At 37.8% G+C, this 18,776-nt stretch overlaps 1 protein-coding gene and 1 pseudogene across 1 annotated transcript in view; one reads left to right on the top strand and one right to left on the bottom strand.

The window, feature by feature from the left end:
• Nek1 (NIMA related kinase 1) overlaps nt 1-18,776 on the bottom strand; it is a 125,820-nt gene that overhangs the window by 56,280 nt on the left and 50,764 nt on the right. Inside the window, exon 18 of the mRNA XM_051170046.1 lies at nt 13,146-13,248. Coding sequence (XP_051026003.1) covers nt 13,146-13,248 — 103 coding nt within the window. The remainder of the gene's footprint in view (nt 1-13,145; nt 13,249-18,776) is intronic.
• On the top strand, nt 1,613-2,688 carry LOC127210332 (heterogeneous nuclear ribonucleoprotein A3-like; annotated as a pseudogene).

Genomic DNA, 18,776 nt, shown 5'->3' with positions numbered 1-18,776 from the left:
TTTGTGCATATGCTTACATTCATACACATATACAAAGAAATAAAATAAAGAGCCAATGCAAAGATACTTACATTTTCAAATGTTTTAAACATATCATGGGTATTAGTATTAATGGAAAATGTTCACTTATTAGGTATAACTTTAAATCAGTGATGTTAATATTATTTTCTGAAGAATTCAGGTTACAATAAATATCATATTGTCAACAGAACAAAGCGACAGCCTACAGACTGGCAAAAGATCTTCACCAACCCTTCATCTGACAAAGGTTTAATATCCAAACTATATAAAGAACTCAAGAAATCAAACAACACCAAACCAAATAACCCAATTGAGAAATGGGGCTCAGAACTAAACAGAGAATTCTCAACAGAGGAATATCAAATGGCTGAGAAACAAAGAAATGCTCAACGTCTTTAGTCATCAGAGAAATGCAAATCAAAACAACTCTGAGATTTCATCTTACATCCATCAGAAGGGCTAAGATAAAAAAAAAATTCAAGCTATACCACATGCTGGCGAGGATATGGAGAAAGAGGAACACTCCATCATTACTGGTGGGAATGCAAACTAGTGCAGCCACTTTGGAAATCTATCTGGTGCTATCTCAGAAAACTGGGAATAGGGCTTCCTCAAGACCCAGCTATTCCACTCCTTGGAATATACCCAGAAGATGCTCCAGCACATAACAGGGACATATGCTCAACCATGTTCATAGCGGCCTTATTCATAATAGCCAGAACACAGCAATAGCCTAAGTGTCCCTCAGTAGAAGACTGGATAAAGAAACTGAGGTACATTTATACTACGGAACACTACTCAGCTATTAAAAACAAGAAATTCCCAAATTTTGTGGACAAATAGATGGAACTAGAAAGGATCATAATGAGTGAGTTAATCCAGAAGCAGAAAGACCCAAATGGTATATACTCACTCATAATTGGACACTAGCCCAAGGGACATGTCCCATAGAAGTTTTCACTTGTCAGGAAATTGGGATAGATGTGAAGACATCCTATTGGGACTCTAGGTGAGAGAAGCATGGGAGAATGGGGAAACAGAAGGATCCAGAGGGTCCCAGAAACCTACAAGAAGAACATTATGATGGGTGGATCTGGGCCCAGGGGTCCTGCTCAAACTATGGCACCAGCCAAGGACAATATGTGCAGTAAACATCGACCCCCTACCCAGATCTAGCCAATGGGCAGGACACTCTCCAAAGTTGAGTGGAGAGCAGGGACTGACTTTCACACAACTCTGGTGCCCCATATTTGACTACGTCCCCTGGATGAGGAGGCCTGGTGGCACTCAGAGAAAGAATAGCAGGCTACCAAGAAGAGACTTGATACCCTATGAGCATATAAAGGGGGAGGAGGTCCCCTTCAGTCACAGTCATAGGGGAGGGGAGTCGGGAGAAAGCAGGCGGGAGGGAGGAACGGGAGGATACAAGGGATGGGATAACTATTGAGATGTAATATGAATTAATTAATAAAAAAAGGAAAAAATAGTATCAATTAATGTACAGTAGTATGTATAAGTGAAATTGATAAATGGAGACCTCAGCAATTGTAATTTTGAACTGAGAAGTGAAATTGGCACACTATTAGAGTGTGAATGAGCTCTTCCTCTCGGTCCCATACTGAACTCGAGTTGGAAGAGGTGAGTCTAGTCTCAAAATGGAGGGCCATGATCTAAAGGCACCAGAACAGCTGAGGAAGCTGCTGATTGATGGTCTGAGCTTGGAAACCACAGATGAGAACTTAAGAGAACATTTTGAGAAATGGGGAACACTTACAGACTGTGTGGTAATGAGAGACACCCAAACAAAACATTCCAGGGGCTTTGGTTGTGTGACCTACTCTTGTGTTGAAGAGGTGGATGCTGCAATGTGTGCTCAGCCACACAAGGTTGATGGATGTGTGGTGGAACCAAAGAGAGCTGTTTTTAGAGAGGATTCTGTAAAGCCTGATGCCCATTTAATGATGAAGAACATTTTTGTTGATGGTATTAAAAAAGCTACAGAAGACTATAATCTGAGAGACGACTGCTGTGAAAAGTATGGCAAGATTGAAGCTATAGTAGTTATGGAAGACAGGAAGAATAGAAAAAAGAGAGCATTTGCATTTTAACTTTTGATGATCATGGCACAATGGATAACACTGTTGTTCGGAAATACCCCACTATTAATGGGCATAATTGTGAAGTGAAAAAGGCTCTAAACAAGAGATGCAGTTTGCTAGATTACAGAGAGGTCGTGGAGATGGATCTGGCAACTTTATGGCTCATGGTGGAAACTTTGGATGGAAGAGGAGGCTAAGGTGGCAGAAGTGGTGGCAGCAGAGGTAGTTAAGGAGGCGGTGATGGTGGATATAACGGATTTGGAGGTCATAGTGGCAACTCTGATGGAGGTCCTGGCTACAGTGGTGGAGGAGGCTATGGTGGTGAAGGAGCAGGATTAGGAAACCAGGGTGGTGAATATGGTGGAAAAGGAGGAGGATATATGATGGTTACAATGAAGGAGAAAATTTTGGTGGAGGTAACTATGGGGGTGGTGGGAACTATAATGACTTTGGAAATTACAGTGGACAATAACAATTAAATTATGGGCCCATGAAGGCTTTTGGTGGAAGAAGCTCAGGCAGTTCCTATAGGGGTGGCTATGGATCTGGTGGTGGAAGTGGTGGATAGATAGCAGAAAGTTTAAAAAAAAAGAAAAGAAAAAGGCTACTGTTCTTAGCAGGTGAGCGGGGACTTGTCAGGAAAGCTGCAGGTTACTTTGATACTTTGAGACAGTTGTCCCAAATGCATTAGAGGAACTGTAAAATTCTGCCACAGAAGGAACCGAAAAGGATCCATAGTCAGAAAAGTTACTGCAGCTTGAACAGGAAACCCTTCTTGTTCAGGACTGTCATAGCCACAATTTTCAAAAAGTGCAGCTATTGATTAATGCAATGTAGTGTCAATTATATGTACAGTCCTGAGGTCTTTTATCTGTTGTAGCTTTTTCTTTTCATCACATCAGGTATATTGCCCGGTAAATTGTAGTAGTGGTACCAGGAATAAAAAATTAAGAAATTTTTAACTTAAAAAAAAAAAAAAAAAAAAAAAACAACCCAACAACAACATGAATGAATGGCACTGTAATGTGCAGTAGGACTACTATAGAAGCGGTCTCCTGAGAGCCCTCCATCCCTAACACTGCATCTCCTTAGAGTCAGGTCTCTTCTAGTCATCTCTCAGAAGTTCAATGTTTTACATGCCTGATAATCTAATGTGAATCTATTTAAAATCTACTGATGGGGTTGTAGACTGAGTGTGATGGAAGAGTGCTTGTCTTGCATGTGCAAAATCCTGGATTTAATCTCAAACACTGACTTCCACTAACCAAAAAGAGAAACCAAGGAAACAAAATAAACAAAACACACACAAAAACCAACCAACCAAATAAAAATTTAACCCCTGCCACCAAAAACTAAAACACTGACAAAAATTGAAGATCTTGCCAAAAATTAAAGTTTTTAAAAAATGAAATAATAGCAATAATATTGGAAAATCATCTGAATCTCATGCAAACGGTCTATAAGTATGACAAATAATGTGTTATAATGCTGATACCCCAGAGTCGCAAGGATATCAAAATCCTAAAGACACACCCACATCCAGAGAAAATCTAATCACACTGCTGAAAACTAAGAGCTAAAAGTATTCAAAGCATCTAGAGAAATATTAAATACAGACAAAGGAAAATTTCAAAAGATGAAGCTATCTCATTAAAAACTATATAGAATAAAAAGTAGTTGACAACACAATCTTTCAAATAAGTAAACAGCCAGCCCAGAATGTTGGGTTTATAACTGACACCATTCAACAAATAGAGACCAATTGAAGGTATCTTAGTGCATAGTGAGATGAATGAGATGAAGAGACTTGACAGGTGTAAGAACTGATCAGAAGGAATGGCTGGTTACATGGTGTCTGTGCCTACGGTTCAAGCTACCTGGGATGCCAGGAGAGGAGGGTCCTGTCCAGGACCAGGATCCCTGTCTACAGAACAAGGGACCATTTCATATACTGGCACCACTAACAAAGCACTGCGGAAGGAATTACTTCTCTCTGGCTCTGCTTTCATGTCTGAGCGACTGTTAGTCTGGTCAATTTTGCTAAGTGGTGTTTTACAAGTATTTATAATAATATTTTAGGGCTTCAGAGATGGCTCAGAGGTTAAGAGCACTATCTGTTATTCCAGAGGTCCTGAGTTCAATTCCCAGCAGCTACATGGTGGCTCACAACTACCTATAATGTGATCTGGTGCCCTCTTCTGGCTTGCAGGTGTACATGCAGGCAGAGCACTGTATACATAATAAATCTTTTAAAAAATAATTTTTAAAAGGAATTTCTTTAGGGTTGAGGCTGTAAACATAAATAAATAAACAAACAAATAGGAATTCTTTAGACACCAGGGATATGAGCAACTTGGAAAACTGGGTGGAAGGGAACAATAATTATGGGAAATGTTCCCTTTCTCGTAGTTCTTAATATACTAGATAATAGAAAGAAATAATCAAGAGCTGCAAGTATAGTTCAGTGATAGTGTGTTTGTACAGCATGTGCAAGTTCCTGGGTCCAACATCCAACAACACACAGCAACTAACATTCCTGGCTAGGAGAGGATAAAGAAAACATTATAGTAGTAACATTTTTCCATTCTCACTTTTTCTTATTTCATTTCTTTTGCTGTAATAAAATACTCCAATGAAAGGAACTTAACAAAGCTTATCCTAGCTTATAATCCTAGGTTGTATAGTCTATCACAGCACAGAAGTCACAGTGGCAAAAGCTTAAAGCAGTAAGTCACATCATAGCCATAGTCAAGAGCAGAGAGAGGAGAGAAGGGCAGAGAAAGAGAGAGGGAGGGAGAGAGGGAAGAGAGAGAGAGAGGAGGGGGGGTAGAGAGGAGGCTAGAGGCTCAGTTTACTTCCTGCCTAGGGAATGATGTTGTCCACAGTGGACTGGACATCACTTAAGACAATCCCATAAAAACATGTCCACAGGGTAGCCCAATGTAGACAACGTTTCATTGAGACTTTCTTCCCAGGTGACTCTAAGGTGTGTCAAGTTGACAACTACAGCTAATAGTAAACACATTGTAAAAAACAAAAGTATACATTCTGAGTCCTTGAGGCAATCACGACTGAAAAGTTACATAAATAAAGATACAATTAAAATGATATGATGGATTAAAACAGAATATTAAAAGTATTCAGATAAGATAAAGGCAGCAAGAGTAGAACCAGAGGAACAAAAATAGATCAACAAAATATAAAATGATAAACTATAACTAATCCAAACATATCAAAATTATACTGTTGTTAAATGGTATTATATAATTGTGTAAATAGACCATTAAAAGACAGTGGTCATTGGATACAATTACATTTAAACAAATGAACCAAGTATGTATTCACTGAAAAATGTTTCACCCTCAATTATTCAGGTGCCTTAAAAATAAAAGGGATAGAACTAGAAATACTACAGAAACTTGCTTGAAAAAAAAAAGAATGAATGAATGAAACTGCAATGTTAGCATACTGTCTTCATAGATAAATACAGACATACATTCTCTCTCTCTCTCCTCTGTCTTCTCTCCTCCTCCTCTCTCCCTCTCTTTCTCTCTCCCTCCTTCTCCCCCCCCTTCCTGCTGATCCAAATATAGAACTCTCAGCTACCTCTCCAACACCACGTCTGCCTGTGTGCCACTATGCTTCTCACCATGACAACAATGGACTAAACCTCTGAATTGTGAGCCAGCCCCAATGAAATCTTTTCCATTGTAAGATTTGCTGTGGCCTTGGTGTCTTTTTATAGTAATAAAACCCTAAGACCAGTAGGAAGCAGCTGGGGTCTTCATTCACTGAGCTTAAAGAGATGAATTTTCTCACCAACATGAATGAGCCTGAAAGCAAAACCATCTCCCAGTTGAGTCTTCAGGTATGAATGTAGCCAACTGACCTTATTGTCTTGAGAGAGAACTAGGAGACTAGCTAAACTGTGTTGACTCCTAACTCACAGAAACCATGAGCCACTAAGTATGTATTATTTAAAAGTGGCTAAATTGTGGTATATTATTACACGAGAAACAAAAAGAATAGAAGAGATTAAGCCTTGCTGGGCTATGCTACTCACTGATCTGAGGAAGGAACAGGCGCTGTCTTCACTTGTGTGCCACTCATGAGCTCACCACACTCCAGTGAACAGCAGCAAAACCATCGTTACACAAACAACCTTTTTACACTCACACACAAATTGATATTTTAAGAAAAGGAAATTAACAAAAAAGAATTTGAGGCACGATAGAGTTTTTCTGTAACTTGTCTACATGCATTTATATATGTGTTAAAATCCATAAAACTGGAGAAGAAAAAGAAATCTATACTATGTTAATTTAAAAAGTAAATGCCAACAATGAAGGACCAGAGTGGGGAGATGGCTCAGCAGCTAAGGGTGCTCATTGCTATGGCTGAAGACTGGAGTTTGATTCTCAGAAACTATGTCAGGCTGCTCACAATCACCTGGAACTCTAGCCCTAGAGGATCCAATGCCTTCTGTGGCCTCTATGGGCATTGGTATGTGTAAGGACATACACAGGTACATATAAGTAAAAGTATTACCTTTATATGAAAATAAAAATTAAAATCCCAGTACAGTATGGAGAAATGAATGTGCAGAAGCAGCTGGGCCAGTGTCAGAAAATGGGGAGTAGTCTGATTTACACACACATGCACACACAAGTTGTGTGTACAATTCTCAGGGAGGTCAGTCCACAATATTTATAGTAAGAAACAATTAAGAACATAGTCTCACGGGGCATTAACATGTAAAGATTGAAGAAAAAATAACAATTACATAAAAGAACATACTAAAAGACTGTGGGCAGAGAAGTACAGAGTAAACTGCAGAAGGCAAGGAAGAAATTTCACAGCTAATCCTCAGATGTCACAGAGAAGTCAAGAAAGATGAGGATCATGAGTGGTTTGTTTGGGTTGGCGATGTAGCCCAATGGCCCATCACTTACCTAGATCATAAGAATCCTGTGTTCAATTTCCCACACCATAAAACAAACAAACAAACAAACAAACAGAATCAACGAAGAAGCATATATTTGAGAGGATGGACACTAGTGACTTCTTTCCATATGCTGGTGTGGTGATAAATGTTTGCAGAGTTAAAATAATAAAGAAGTGGAAACAAATAGAGCTTCATACATCTCAAGAGTCTGGCTATAAGTTATACAGAGTTAATGATGGGAGAAACAAATATAATTAGAGGTTATAGGAAGGTATTATTAAAGTAAGACTGTTAAAAAGAGGACATAATAATTATGACAAGGCCCCCAAATCATGACAGCATGGCATCAAAGATAACAAAATGCTGAAAGTACAAATCATAAATGTTTCAAACATAATCTTCATAGCTTTGATTTCCTCCAGTGATGTCTAAATCACAGATATCAGCTCAGCTACACATAATGAGACATGTCAACTCAGGAAACAGGCTCCAAGAGGAGAACAGGTAAGGCAACTATCTGGGCATGTGTACAACTGAGTAAACTGAACAAACATAGATTACTAGAAACACCTCAAATGGCCCTCTACAGAGAAATGGATACTCAAAATTGTGGCATATCCACACAACAGAATGTAATTCAGGAAGAAGAATTAATATGGCTAGGTGTGGTGGGACATACCTTGAACCTGAGCACTTGAGATGCAAAGGCAGGAGGAGCTCTGTGAGTTACAGGCCAGTGTGAGCCAAATAGTAAGTTATACAAAGCTTTATATTATGCAATTCATAATTTTCAATAAATGTCTAACAAATGTCCCAGAACTACACAGAATGGAAACAGATCAGTGTAGGGGAGTGATCAACGTCAGAGGGGCATAAGGAAATTGGTGAAATGGCTGAAATGTTGCGTAACATGATGAAGCAGTAGACACATGATTATGTGCTTAAGTCAATGGAACAAACAGCACTGGTGAATTTTGTTATGATTAAATTATATCGTAAGTCAACTTAAAAAAAACTTACGTGGAAACTTGGGAAGTATGCTCTTATACGAAACCCTTGCTAAAGCTCATACTTACAAGCAGTTCCTTTTGAAGCGTGAAAGTGCTCTGTATGTGACAACACATGCTGGCCAATGCCATTATGTATCTGTGCAGACCTACAAACGGACAGTGCAAAGTGACCCCTAACATAAGCCATGCACTCAGGATGATTATAACATGTCAAAGTAGGTTTCTCAGTTCTAACAAATGTACAGTCTGGTACAGAATGTCCATAATGAGGAAGGCTTTGCACATATTTGGAGACAGAATATGATTGGAAATCTCCATAAAGGCCTATTTTTCTGGGAGCCTAAAGCTTCAATAAAATAGTCTCAGGCTAGTGACATGACTCTGATTAAAGATGCTTGCTCTGCCAGGGTGACAACCTGAGCTCAATTTCTGAAAACTAGGTAAAGGTGGAAATGAGAGAACTGACTCCACTAAGTTGCCCTCTAAATATACGTGCGTATGCGTATGCATGTGTGGGGGTGCGCGCGCACGCGCATAACCCATAAACATTTAAAATAAAATTTAAAGCAAAAGGAGAATTCTAAAGACCTCCAAGAAAGAAAGGGAAATCACTCAATCAATTTCTCTGACTTTGACTTTTAAAGTAGGCACGTTTTACTTCTTTTGTTTTGGACATCAGACTTCAGGTTCGTTAGCCTTTGGACTTGAACCAATTAATTTTCCATGGGACGCTCAGTTTCTGCTGGAGACTAAGGACTGCAGTAGCAACATTTTCTGTCTGGATGGTCCTGGTTTTCTATGTATCACTACCAAGCTTCCCTGGCTCACAACTCTATACAGAAACTTTTCAGCTTTTCAACTATAGTAAATCATCTCATATAAGTATACACTCTATGATAGTTCTACATGTTTTGCTAGAGAAATTCACTTAATATTTATATTCCTACTACCCTCAAATTGCTTAAAAAATAGCCTTGTTGAATCAGTCAGTTGGTAAAATCAAATAATATATGATACATCCATCCAAACATAATAAAAATACAAAATTTTCACACAGGGGGCTGGAGAGATGGCTCAGTGGTTAAGGGCACTGACTGTTGTTCTTCCAGAGGTCTTGAGTTCAATTCCCAGCATCCACATGGCAACTCAAAACTGTAACTTCAAGACCTGACACTTTCACATTGAAAGGCAAAACACCAATGAACATAAATAAAGTTAAAAAAAAAAAAGTTCTTTAAAAAAAACTCACACAGTTACATCTTTCTAAGAAAATGAAGGAATTCTGCATTAACTGATTTTATCTTGGAAAAAACAATGCTCCTTTAAAAAAAATATCACTGCTCAGTTGGTTGTCTGCTTCCTGCCCACTGACAGAATGTAACCAGCTGTCACCTACCTTTCTTACTAGGATGACCTATATCATCTGAAACAGTGAGCCAAGATCTATTACAGCCTTAAGAGAACTTTGAAAGTCAGTCTTTAGTGACTCTAGCTATTTCTAAATAATTAACTAAAGGCCCAAATATTTTGGTGTTTTTTTTGGTTTTTTGTTTGTTTGTGTGTGTGTGTGTTTTTTTTGCTGAGACAGGGTCTCTCTGTGTTAGCCTTGGCTGTCCTGGACTCACTCTGTAGACTAGGCTGGCCTCAAACTCACAGTGATCCACCTGCCTCTGCCTCCCGAATGCTGGGATTAAAGGCGTGCACCACCATACCCGGCTCAAGCCCCAAATATTTAAAGAAGAGAAAATACCTGAAGATAGAGTGCACTGTGCCTAACATACTGTTACAAATTACTAAACATATTAAAAATAGGAAAATAATTTAAAAAAAAAAAAAAGAAAATCTCCATCTACAGAGACTCAGAAATAAAGGAGACAGAATTTGTATGAGAAAATTAAAACAGCTATTATAATGACATTCTGTATTTTCAAGGTAGAAATAAGCAAAGAATTATAAAGACAGAAACTAAAACTATAAAAATACCCAAGCCAATATTAATATAAATATAGTGTATGTGGGCTGAGGTAGAGCTCAGTAGTATAGCAATGGAGTACATGTAAGAAGCCCTAGCTTTTATCTTTAGTTCTGTAAAAACAAAACAAAAAGTATGAGATGAAAAATATCAGGTCTGAATGAGAATAGCAGCAAAATACACAGTAGAATGTCCTTGAAACAGCAATAGAAACTATTCAAATTGAATCACAGAGAAAAGGAACAAGCGTAAGTGAGTGGTGGAGTCAAAAGCAGCCTAATGCTCTACTAATGTTCTAAAAGAAGAAAAGGACAAATTGAAACCTACACACCCAGGAAATTAATCAACAGGAAGAAAACTCAGGAGTTATCTGATAATCAAACTTCTTCCAGGCACAAAGAGAAAACCTTTCCAGAGTCAAAGAGGAAAAGGCATATAATGTACCTAAGAGAAGATAAGAATCGCTTCTTGGCAGATATAGTGCATGTCAGAAGATAAACAGTCCTCATCCTATAGAATACCTACAGAAAATATCTGTCAAAACCAAGGCAAACTCAGGGTTGAGGAAACACTTACCATGCAAGCAAGAGAACCAGAGTTTGGTCCCTATATTCCAAGTATATGCCAGGTGGGAGTGGCAGCCTGCTGCAAAGAGAGTATCGTGTGCATTGTATGGATGTGTCAGCTGTCAATACAAAGCCTATGGCCTATAGGAAAGGGTAGAAGGTGATGCAGCAGGCAGAAAGGATTCTGGGATGGAGCCAGGCTCAGGAGATTCACCTAGGAAGATGTGAGGAGAACAGATGCATGGTACCTGAGTAGAGCTAACCAGCCACATGGCAGAACATAGATTAGCATAATTTAAACTATGAGCTAGTCAGAGAAGCGCCTAGCTACATGGCCTAGATATTTCTAAGTATATTTTGAGTCTTAGGAGTCATCATCTGGGAGGTTGGGGTAACGAGGAAAAACACGCACCCAACCACAGCCTGCTTATAATCCTAGCTTAGAAATGAAGAGAGGGGAACTTCTGGAACAAGCTGACTAGCAAGACTAGATGTGTTGGTAAGATCTGGGTTTTACTGAAAGACCCTGCTTTAAAGAGGAACGCAGAGGAGATATCAAGGAAGATTCGTGATATCTTCAGCTCCACAGACATCCAAACACACACGTGCTCTTAAACACGTGAACACACAGATACCACACATACAAATACATGAAAAGACAAAAACAGGCAGGTTAATGTCATCACAAAGTACTGTTCAGCTGTAAGAAATAAATAAACGCACTTCCCCAGATTTTAGAAAATGTCTTTAAAAAAATACAAGAGGAAATCCTCCAACATGAAGCAAAATAAACTGATGAGAGAATCACAGGATTAAGGAAAAATGGTGATGGGAAAAGTCATTAATCTTGGTAGTTCTAGTAACTATCACTTTTTAAGATTTTTTACATTTTATTTTGAATTATGAGTATTGTGGGTTTGTGCAAGTGAGTGCAGGGACCAGAAGAGGGTGTCAGGTCTCCTGGAGCTGGAGCTACAGGAGGTTGCTGACACTTGGTGTGGGTGCTGCGAACAGAACTCAGAGCAGAGCCCCTGCAAGAGCAACAAGCACTCTTAACTGCTGAGTCATCTCTCCAGTTTCCAGTAGCTATTTTAGATAATAAACAACCAGCGCTGAGAATGGTGCTGTACACTCCTAATCCCAGCTCTTAGGAATGAGGATCTTGAGTCTGAGGCCAGCCTAGGTAAACAGCAGCTGGGGCTGGAGAAATGGCTCAGAGGTTAAGAGCACTGACTGCTCTTCCAGAGGTCCTGAGTTCAATTCCCAGCACCCACATGGTGGCTCACAAACATCTATAATGTGATCTGATGCCCTCTATATGCAGATAGAGTACTCATATATATAAAATACATTAATAAAAAAAAACACCCTTAAAAAAGGGAAGCAAAATCTTAGATGCTACTATTAATAGGGAGACTGTGGAAAGGGAGAAAGCAATAATTTTCTCCCATTTAGAGGAGGGTCATAAATACAGATTCATTCCATATTATTAAGAAAGTAAATTGGGGGCTGGAGAGATGGCTCAGAGGTTAAGAGCACTGTCTGTTCTTCCAAAGGTCCTGAGTTCAATTCCCAGCAACCACATGGTGGCTCACAACAATCTATAGTGAGATCTGGTGCCCTCTTTTGGCCTGCAGGCACACATGCAGGCAGAATACTACATAAATAATAAATCAATCTTTTTTTAAAAAGTAAACTGGAGTATATGTGTTAAAAACATAAAGAGTTACCAATAAAAACTGTAACTACTTTTCCATAATATGATCTCAAAGGGAAAAAATCTTATATTGAATAAACTCACTAAGTTACCAATTATAGGCTTTTAATACACATGTGTTAAGTCGAACAAAAATACCTTGAAGCATTTCCTACATGGGGAAACATCTCCATCGGGAGATGAGCTGACAGAAGCAATCCTCAGTTGCTTTATGAACAAAAGATCAAAAGACACTTGGGCACTCTACAACTAAGAACTATTGAGGATTTCAACTAATGAGATGATTACCTCAGAATTTAATTTTTTTTTTTTTTTTAGATAAATGACTTAATTTTGTACTTGGATTAATTGGATGTTTAAAGTAATTTTGTTTTTAATGTACTTTCAACAAATACAGAAGATATATGTATTTTCACTCAAACGTTCATTTCCTTCTTTGCTCCCTAAAATTTTTTGCTACTTAGAAATACTTAAAACAAAAAAGTATACTGGCAAATTTTCCAGCAATTTAAGAACTTACATCTCTAATATGGATATGTAAATAGTCATACCCATTCTCCCTTTTTGAAAGAACAGAATGTAAAATAATGATGCAATTTCACCTTTGTTATAAAAGACAATCAATGGAAAGCACCAGAAAACAGGATGATAAGATATATGAGAAAACATAATATATATATTACTTTTATCAACTTCAATATCTTTTATTATGTATAGACTGCTCCAACATAATTATTTTTACTTACAGTTACATCATTCCAGACCTTAACTTTGAATATCAATATGTTCAAAATTTCAAGAAAAAAATACCATACCACATGTCCTTCTGCTCGGGCTTTATTCTGCATAGCTTCTCGTTTACGCTGTAGGAATTCTTCCACTTGTTTAGCTCTCTCTACAGGTGGGTGTCCTTTTTGCCTATTTTGGACAAATTACAGAGTCAGCTATTTTGACTGCTGAATTCCAAATTAAAATTATAATGATTATTTGATTTTTTCCCTTGTAGAATATTAAAACAGAAATAAAGACTTTCTCTATAAAGTGTGTGTGTGTGTGTGTGTGTGTGTTTGTGTGCGTGTGCGCGTGCGTGTGTGTGTGTGTGTGTGCGTGTGCGCGTGCGTGTGTGTGTGTGTGTGTGTGTTGGTCTTTATTGCCTTAATCACATTGTTTCCTATTTTTAAAATAAGTATAATCTTAACATTACTTCAAATCTTGAGAATATTAATTTTATACTTATACATTTTATTTAAAGATAGTAAAATGGACAAGTTATAAAAGAAAGTACCAGTAGTTACTGGCTTTAATCTTTTCTCGTTTTAATATTTCAGCATCTTTTGCTGATGATTATGAAAGAATATAAATATGCTAAGCATAGGCAGCAAATTAAAAAGTGATAAACATTTACTGAACATCTCCTACATGTTGTGTCAGTCATCATGATAAATATAGGCGGTAGAAACAAACATGCAAGCAAATAATCCAGCCCCAGTAATCAGGGAGTTCACAGCACAATACCAGATGTGGTTAAATTTGGAGATGAGTAAGATAAATAAACAAATTATTCTCCATGTTCTATTTGGACTCTGGCTAGCATGGTATATAAACTTCCTGTAGCTTCTTTTTGAAAAAAAGTTATGTTCAGCAAAAAGTCATGAAATAATACCTTTTCTGTGTCCCAGTAACATTTTAAAATTTCTAATTTTCATTCCATAAATAATCATTTTTCAACTTTTTTAAAAGCAGTAACTGAAACATAAAAAATATTTTAAGTAAGGAATTTAGCTGTAAAAACTTAAAATCTGGGGCAGGAGAAATAGCTCAGAGGCCAAGAACACTTGCTGCTTTTATAGAGGACCTGAATTCCACTCCCAGCACCATGTGGGATGGCTGAAAACCTCTCCAGGGGATGCCACACATATGGCTTCCACAGGCTCCTGCACTTCCTTCATTCTTGTGTCTCCTCTCTCCTCTCCCTCTCAGAAAAGTAAATCTTTGAAAAGAAAAATCTAAAATCTATTGTATTGTATCTCCATGAGTGACAGTGGTCTAGAGTCCTTTACCCTACATGTTATTTAAAAGAAATTCTTTAGACCTTCCATCAGGAATTTTCTAGGATTAGGTAATATCTATAACTGGTTTAAGAGCCAATTACTATGCATTTCAGCTATTCCAGATGGTTCCTGTAGTTCCACATGCCATTTCTGAAATCTAAGCTATGCTAGCTTGGGTAGGTTGATAATAGCAGGAGACTTGTTCATGCCTCTGAAGTGCACACGTGCCGTTGTCTAGCAGACATATTATAAACTATAAAACTGAGATCAATCAAGGGCACCTGGTCTGACAGATTCAGCATGCCTCTGCATATACCCAGGTAAGCTGGCTTCCTGCTCTGCTACTTCCCTGTTCATGTAAGCCTGGGCCCAAAGAAGGAAGATGAAGTATCAAGTATCATGCTAGACAGGTCATTGGAAAGGAATGACTACTTGATAAGGTTTTTTTTTTCCTGAGGGTCATGGAAGTATACACCATCATATGCAATTAGATAAAGGCACCAGTCTCTCTGCTTTGCATTATGATAGCACTGACATCAACCTTCACAGAAGTAAACTATTTAATTTTTCATTCTGGTCTAGTAACAGTGTTTGCCAGTATAGCACACCAATTAGCATACACAATTAGACTTATTGCACAGTATCTCACTAAAAACACATGTAGCAGCTTTGATTTACAGAGCCTCACACTGATTATGTCCATGTGGCACTATTTGCTTAATGTACTTAAAAGTGCAGCTTCACAGCTATTTTCTTAGTTGGTTTAACTAAGCTGGTTTATATGACTGGCTGCTTTCAAATACACACTTAAAATCTTCAATGACTTTAAACATGATTTCTCTTTTCTTCTGATTTATTAAACAAATAATTACTACATGTCAACTATTTGCCATAATAATCTACGAAGATGTAAAGATGACTGTACTGGCTGGTTTTTAGGTCAACTTTACACAAGCTAGAGTTATCAGAGGGGCAGGGACCTCATTTGAGATGATGCTCCCAAAAGATGCAGCTGTAGGGCATTATCTTAATTAGTGATTGATAGGGGAGGGCCCCGCCCATGGTGGGTGGGGCTACCCCTGGGCTGGTGGTCCTGGGTTCTATAAGAAAGCAGGCTGAGCAAGCCATGGACAGCAAGTGAGTAAGCAGCATCCCTCCATGGCCACTTCCTGACTCCAGGTTCCTGCCCTGCTTGAGTTCCTGTCTTGAAGATGAAGGATGATGTGGAAATATAAGCTTTGTCTCATCATAGCAACAGTCCACCCCAACAATGACAATGACTAAAACAGAGTTTGAGGAAACAAAGTTTAACTGATGAAAATCAATTAGTGTTTGAGTAATTCTGTAACATGCTAACACTTAGAAATTCATCTATTTTTTACATGTACTAACGTATACTACTTTGTATATGTTGACAAACCTAACACACATTCTTGTATATTGGAGCTCAAATTTTTATTTTTGCTATTTTTTTTAAGTAGTAAAACTGCTAAACTGTGAGCACAAACTACTTATATAGAAGGCCTATGGAGATGAGAATAAAATAATTTACTTCAGACTAAACCTCTGAAACTGCAAGCCAACCCCTTAAGTGTCTCCCTTCATACAAGTTATCACGGACATGGTGTCTCCTGAGAATTCAGATGCAAATAATCTTTATAGTACTCAGTAACAGTAAAGCATTGCCCTAGATTAACAACAGAAGAATTGTAAGCATACAAACCACAAATACATGGTAGGAAATTAGAAACTAGGTTAATAGCATAGAAAAATGTTAAAATGAGTTAAGAATTGTGGTAGAACAAGAATAAGGACATTGACACAGCTATGGCTAGGGAAGGACAGGGAAGGAGAACAATCTGGTCATCTGGAACGCTAAGACAAGCCTTTTTATTTACCTTAGCAAAGAAAAGATGGGTAATTTTCTTTCCTTTTCTTTTTGTAAATACGTGAAGCGTAGCAAGATATTGGTGAGAACACCATACACTATATCCATGGCTCAAATTTATTACTATCAGAGGAAGTTAAAATTTTTGAAGGATGATTACAAACACTTCAAGAGGTGAAGAGCACCCTAAAAATAGGCAGTAATCTAGGTAATGAAGAAAGTACAAGAAAAATGAATCACCACGCTTTCAGACACAATAGTCCAGTGATAAAGGGCTAACGGGGATGAGAAAACAATAGAGATTTCACTTAGCTTCCTTTCTACTTAAGGAACCTTAGTAGAACGGAACACAGAGGAGAGGATGCAGAAAGTAAAGCAGTATAAAAACACAAAGGAGAACCAAGCCGCTTCTTAAAAAGTACTTGTACACAGTTTGAGGTCCCAATGCAAGAGGCTAATGCACTAGATATGCCAAGTTATATGTTGCCTCAATTTCTTACTCTGTAGACTAGCAAGAACACTATTATCTTCTTCACTGTTGGGATGACTGAATTACTAATAAGCCAGTCATCATTATTAATAGTTCTGCAAGGTTACTAATAATACCGAATAAATACTTAGCCAGTGATACTAGAGAAAATACAGAGTCAAATTCCTGAGGCCTGCACATTTGTCAACAGAATAATTTATAACTTTGTTGCCTGTCTTCTTGTTTTTAAAATTACTTACTTTTTTTTTACAGTATAGTATTCAAAGTCTGGGGTTTAGGCTACGATCTTTTTTTTTTTTTTTTTTTTAATTTAAATCAGCTTCTGTGGCAAAATTATCCTTAATTATGTTTCACATTTAATTTTTCTTTTCTATTTGACGGTATTAGTAAGTTACCCAAGGCCATAACAACAACTAGGTTCTAGGTGCTCAAAGTAGATAGAGGGAAAGGTATTCCAGGCAGGAGAAGAAGGTACAGACAAACAAACATAAGAAAAGTTGGTCTTACTCATTTTGCCTCTCCTAGAAACATATATTTAATGGAAAAAGCAGGAAACCCTAAGAAAAAATGCAAACAAAATGCCTGAATCCAAATACACTACAATGAAAATGCAGAATGCCTCTGAGGATCTCATTAGTGGGTTAGACAAGACCCTAATCTTGAGACTATGGTAAATGACATCTCCAAAACAAAGCAAAACAAAACCTTGAAAGAATACAAAAAGAAGATCAAAACAAACAGACAACAACAAAACAGAGAAAATCAGTAAAATTCAGAATAACTCAAAATAAAACCAATGAAACAAACCCAGTAAACTCAAAAGCTGGTTATATGAAAGGATGAAATAATTCAGGAGGTCACTAGCAAGGCAAAGAATAAAAGAGATGAAACACAAATTATTAATAGCTAACATAAAAATGGTAAATTGGTATATTTCCAGAGACACTAAAGTAGTAAAGTAGTATTAGGAATAATTCTATGCTAACAAATTTAATAAAGTACAAGAAACAGAGCAATCTATTGTAGAAAAAAATCTGGAAAAATCCATCTACAAAGAAATGAACAATCTGAACAAGTTTATATATAAAGAAACTGAAGCAACATATTGCTTTTGTATACTACATAAAAGTATCAACAAAAACGGAGAGAGAGAGAGAGAGAGAGAGACAGACAGACAGACAGAGAATTGAATCAATAAACTCTATCAAGACCTAGCTGAGCGTGGGGGCATATGACTTTAATCCCAGCACAAGGGAAGCAGAGGCAGGCAGACCTTTGTGTTCTACTCCAATGTGGTCTACTTAGTGAGTTCCAATCTATTCAGAGCTATAGAGTAAGACTCTATCCCCAGATACACAGACAGACAGAGAGACAGACAGACAGACACACACACACCAAAACAAAAACAAAACAACCTCCCTTAAAAATAATTCAAAACCCCCAAACCATACCAGGACCCAAATGGTGACAAGTGGTGATTTGTATATATGTGGGTAAGAATCTAAGCATGCAACCATTTCTTTGCCAAAAGAGAAGCATATATAATGCTGCTCAGCTCATTCCACGAGCACAGTACTACTCTAGAACCCACACCAGAGAGAGAGAGAGAGAGAGAGAGAGAGAGAGAGAGAGAGACTACATACCAGTATCATTCATAAATATAAACACAAAAATCCTCAATAAAAAAGAGAATTAAAGAATTAATCCCAAAAAAGACAAAATAGAACTTATTTCAGGCACACAAGACTGGTTTAGCATATAAATGCTATCACATCAAGCAGCTAAATGAGAAAAGTAAGGAACATACTGATACATTTTTTTAAGTATCTAGAAAACCAGGCATGATGATGCACATCTTTAATTCCAGCACTCAGGATGCAGAGGCAGGCAGATCTTTTTAAAGTTCACAATTCAGGGGTCACAATGGGATCACATATTCTGTAACACAGGCTGGACTACACAGTGAGTTCCAGGACAGCCAGGGCTCTGTTATGCAGAGAAACCCTGTCTTGAAAAA

Source organism: Acomys russatus, chromosome 27 (assembly GCF_903995435.1).
Source record: "Acomys russatus chromosome 27, mAcoRus1.1, whole genome shotgun sequence".
NCBI classification, from domain to species: domain Eukaryota; kingdom Metazoa; phylum Chordata; class Mammalia; order Rodentia; family Muridae; genus Acomys; species Acomys russatus.
Note: the sequence above shows the minus strand (reverse complement) of the source record. Positions and strands in the feature narration are given on the sequence as shown.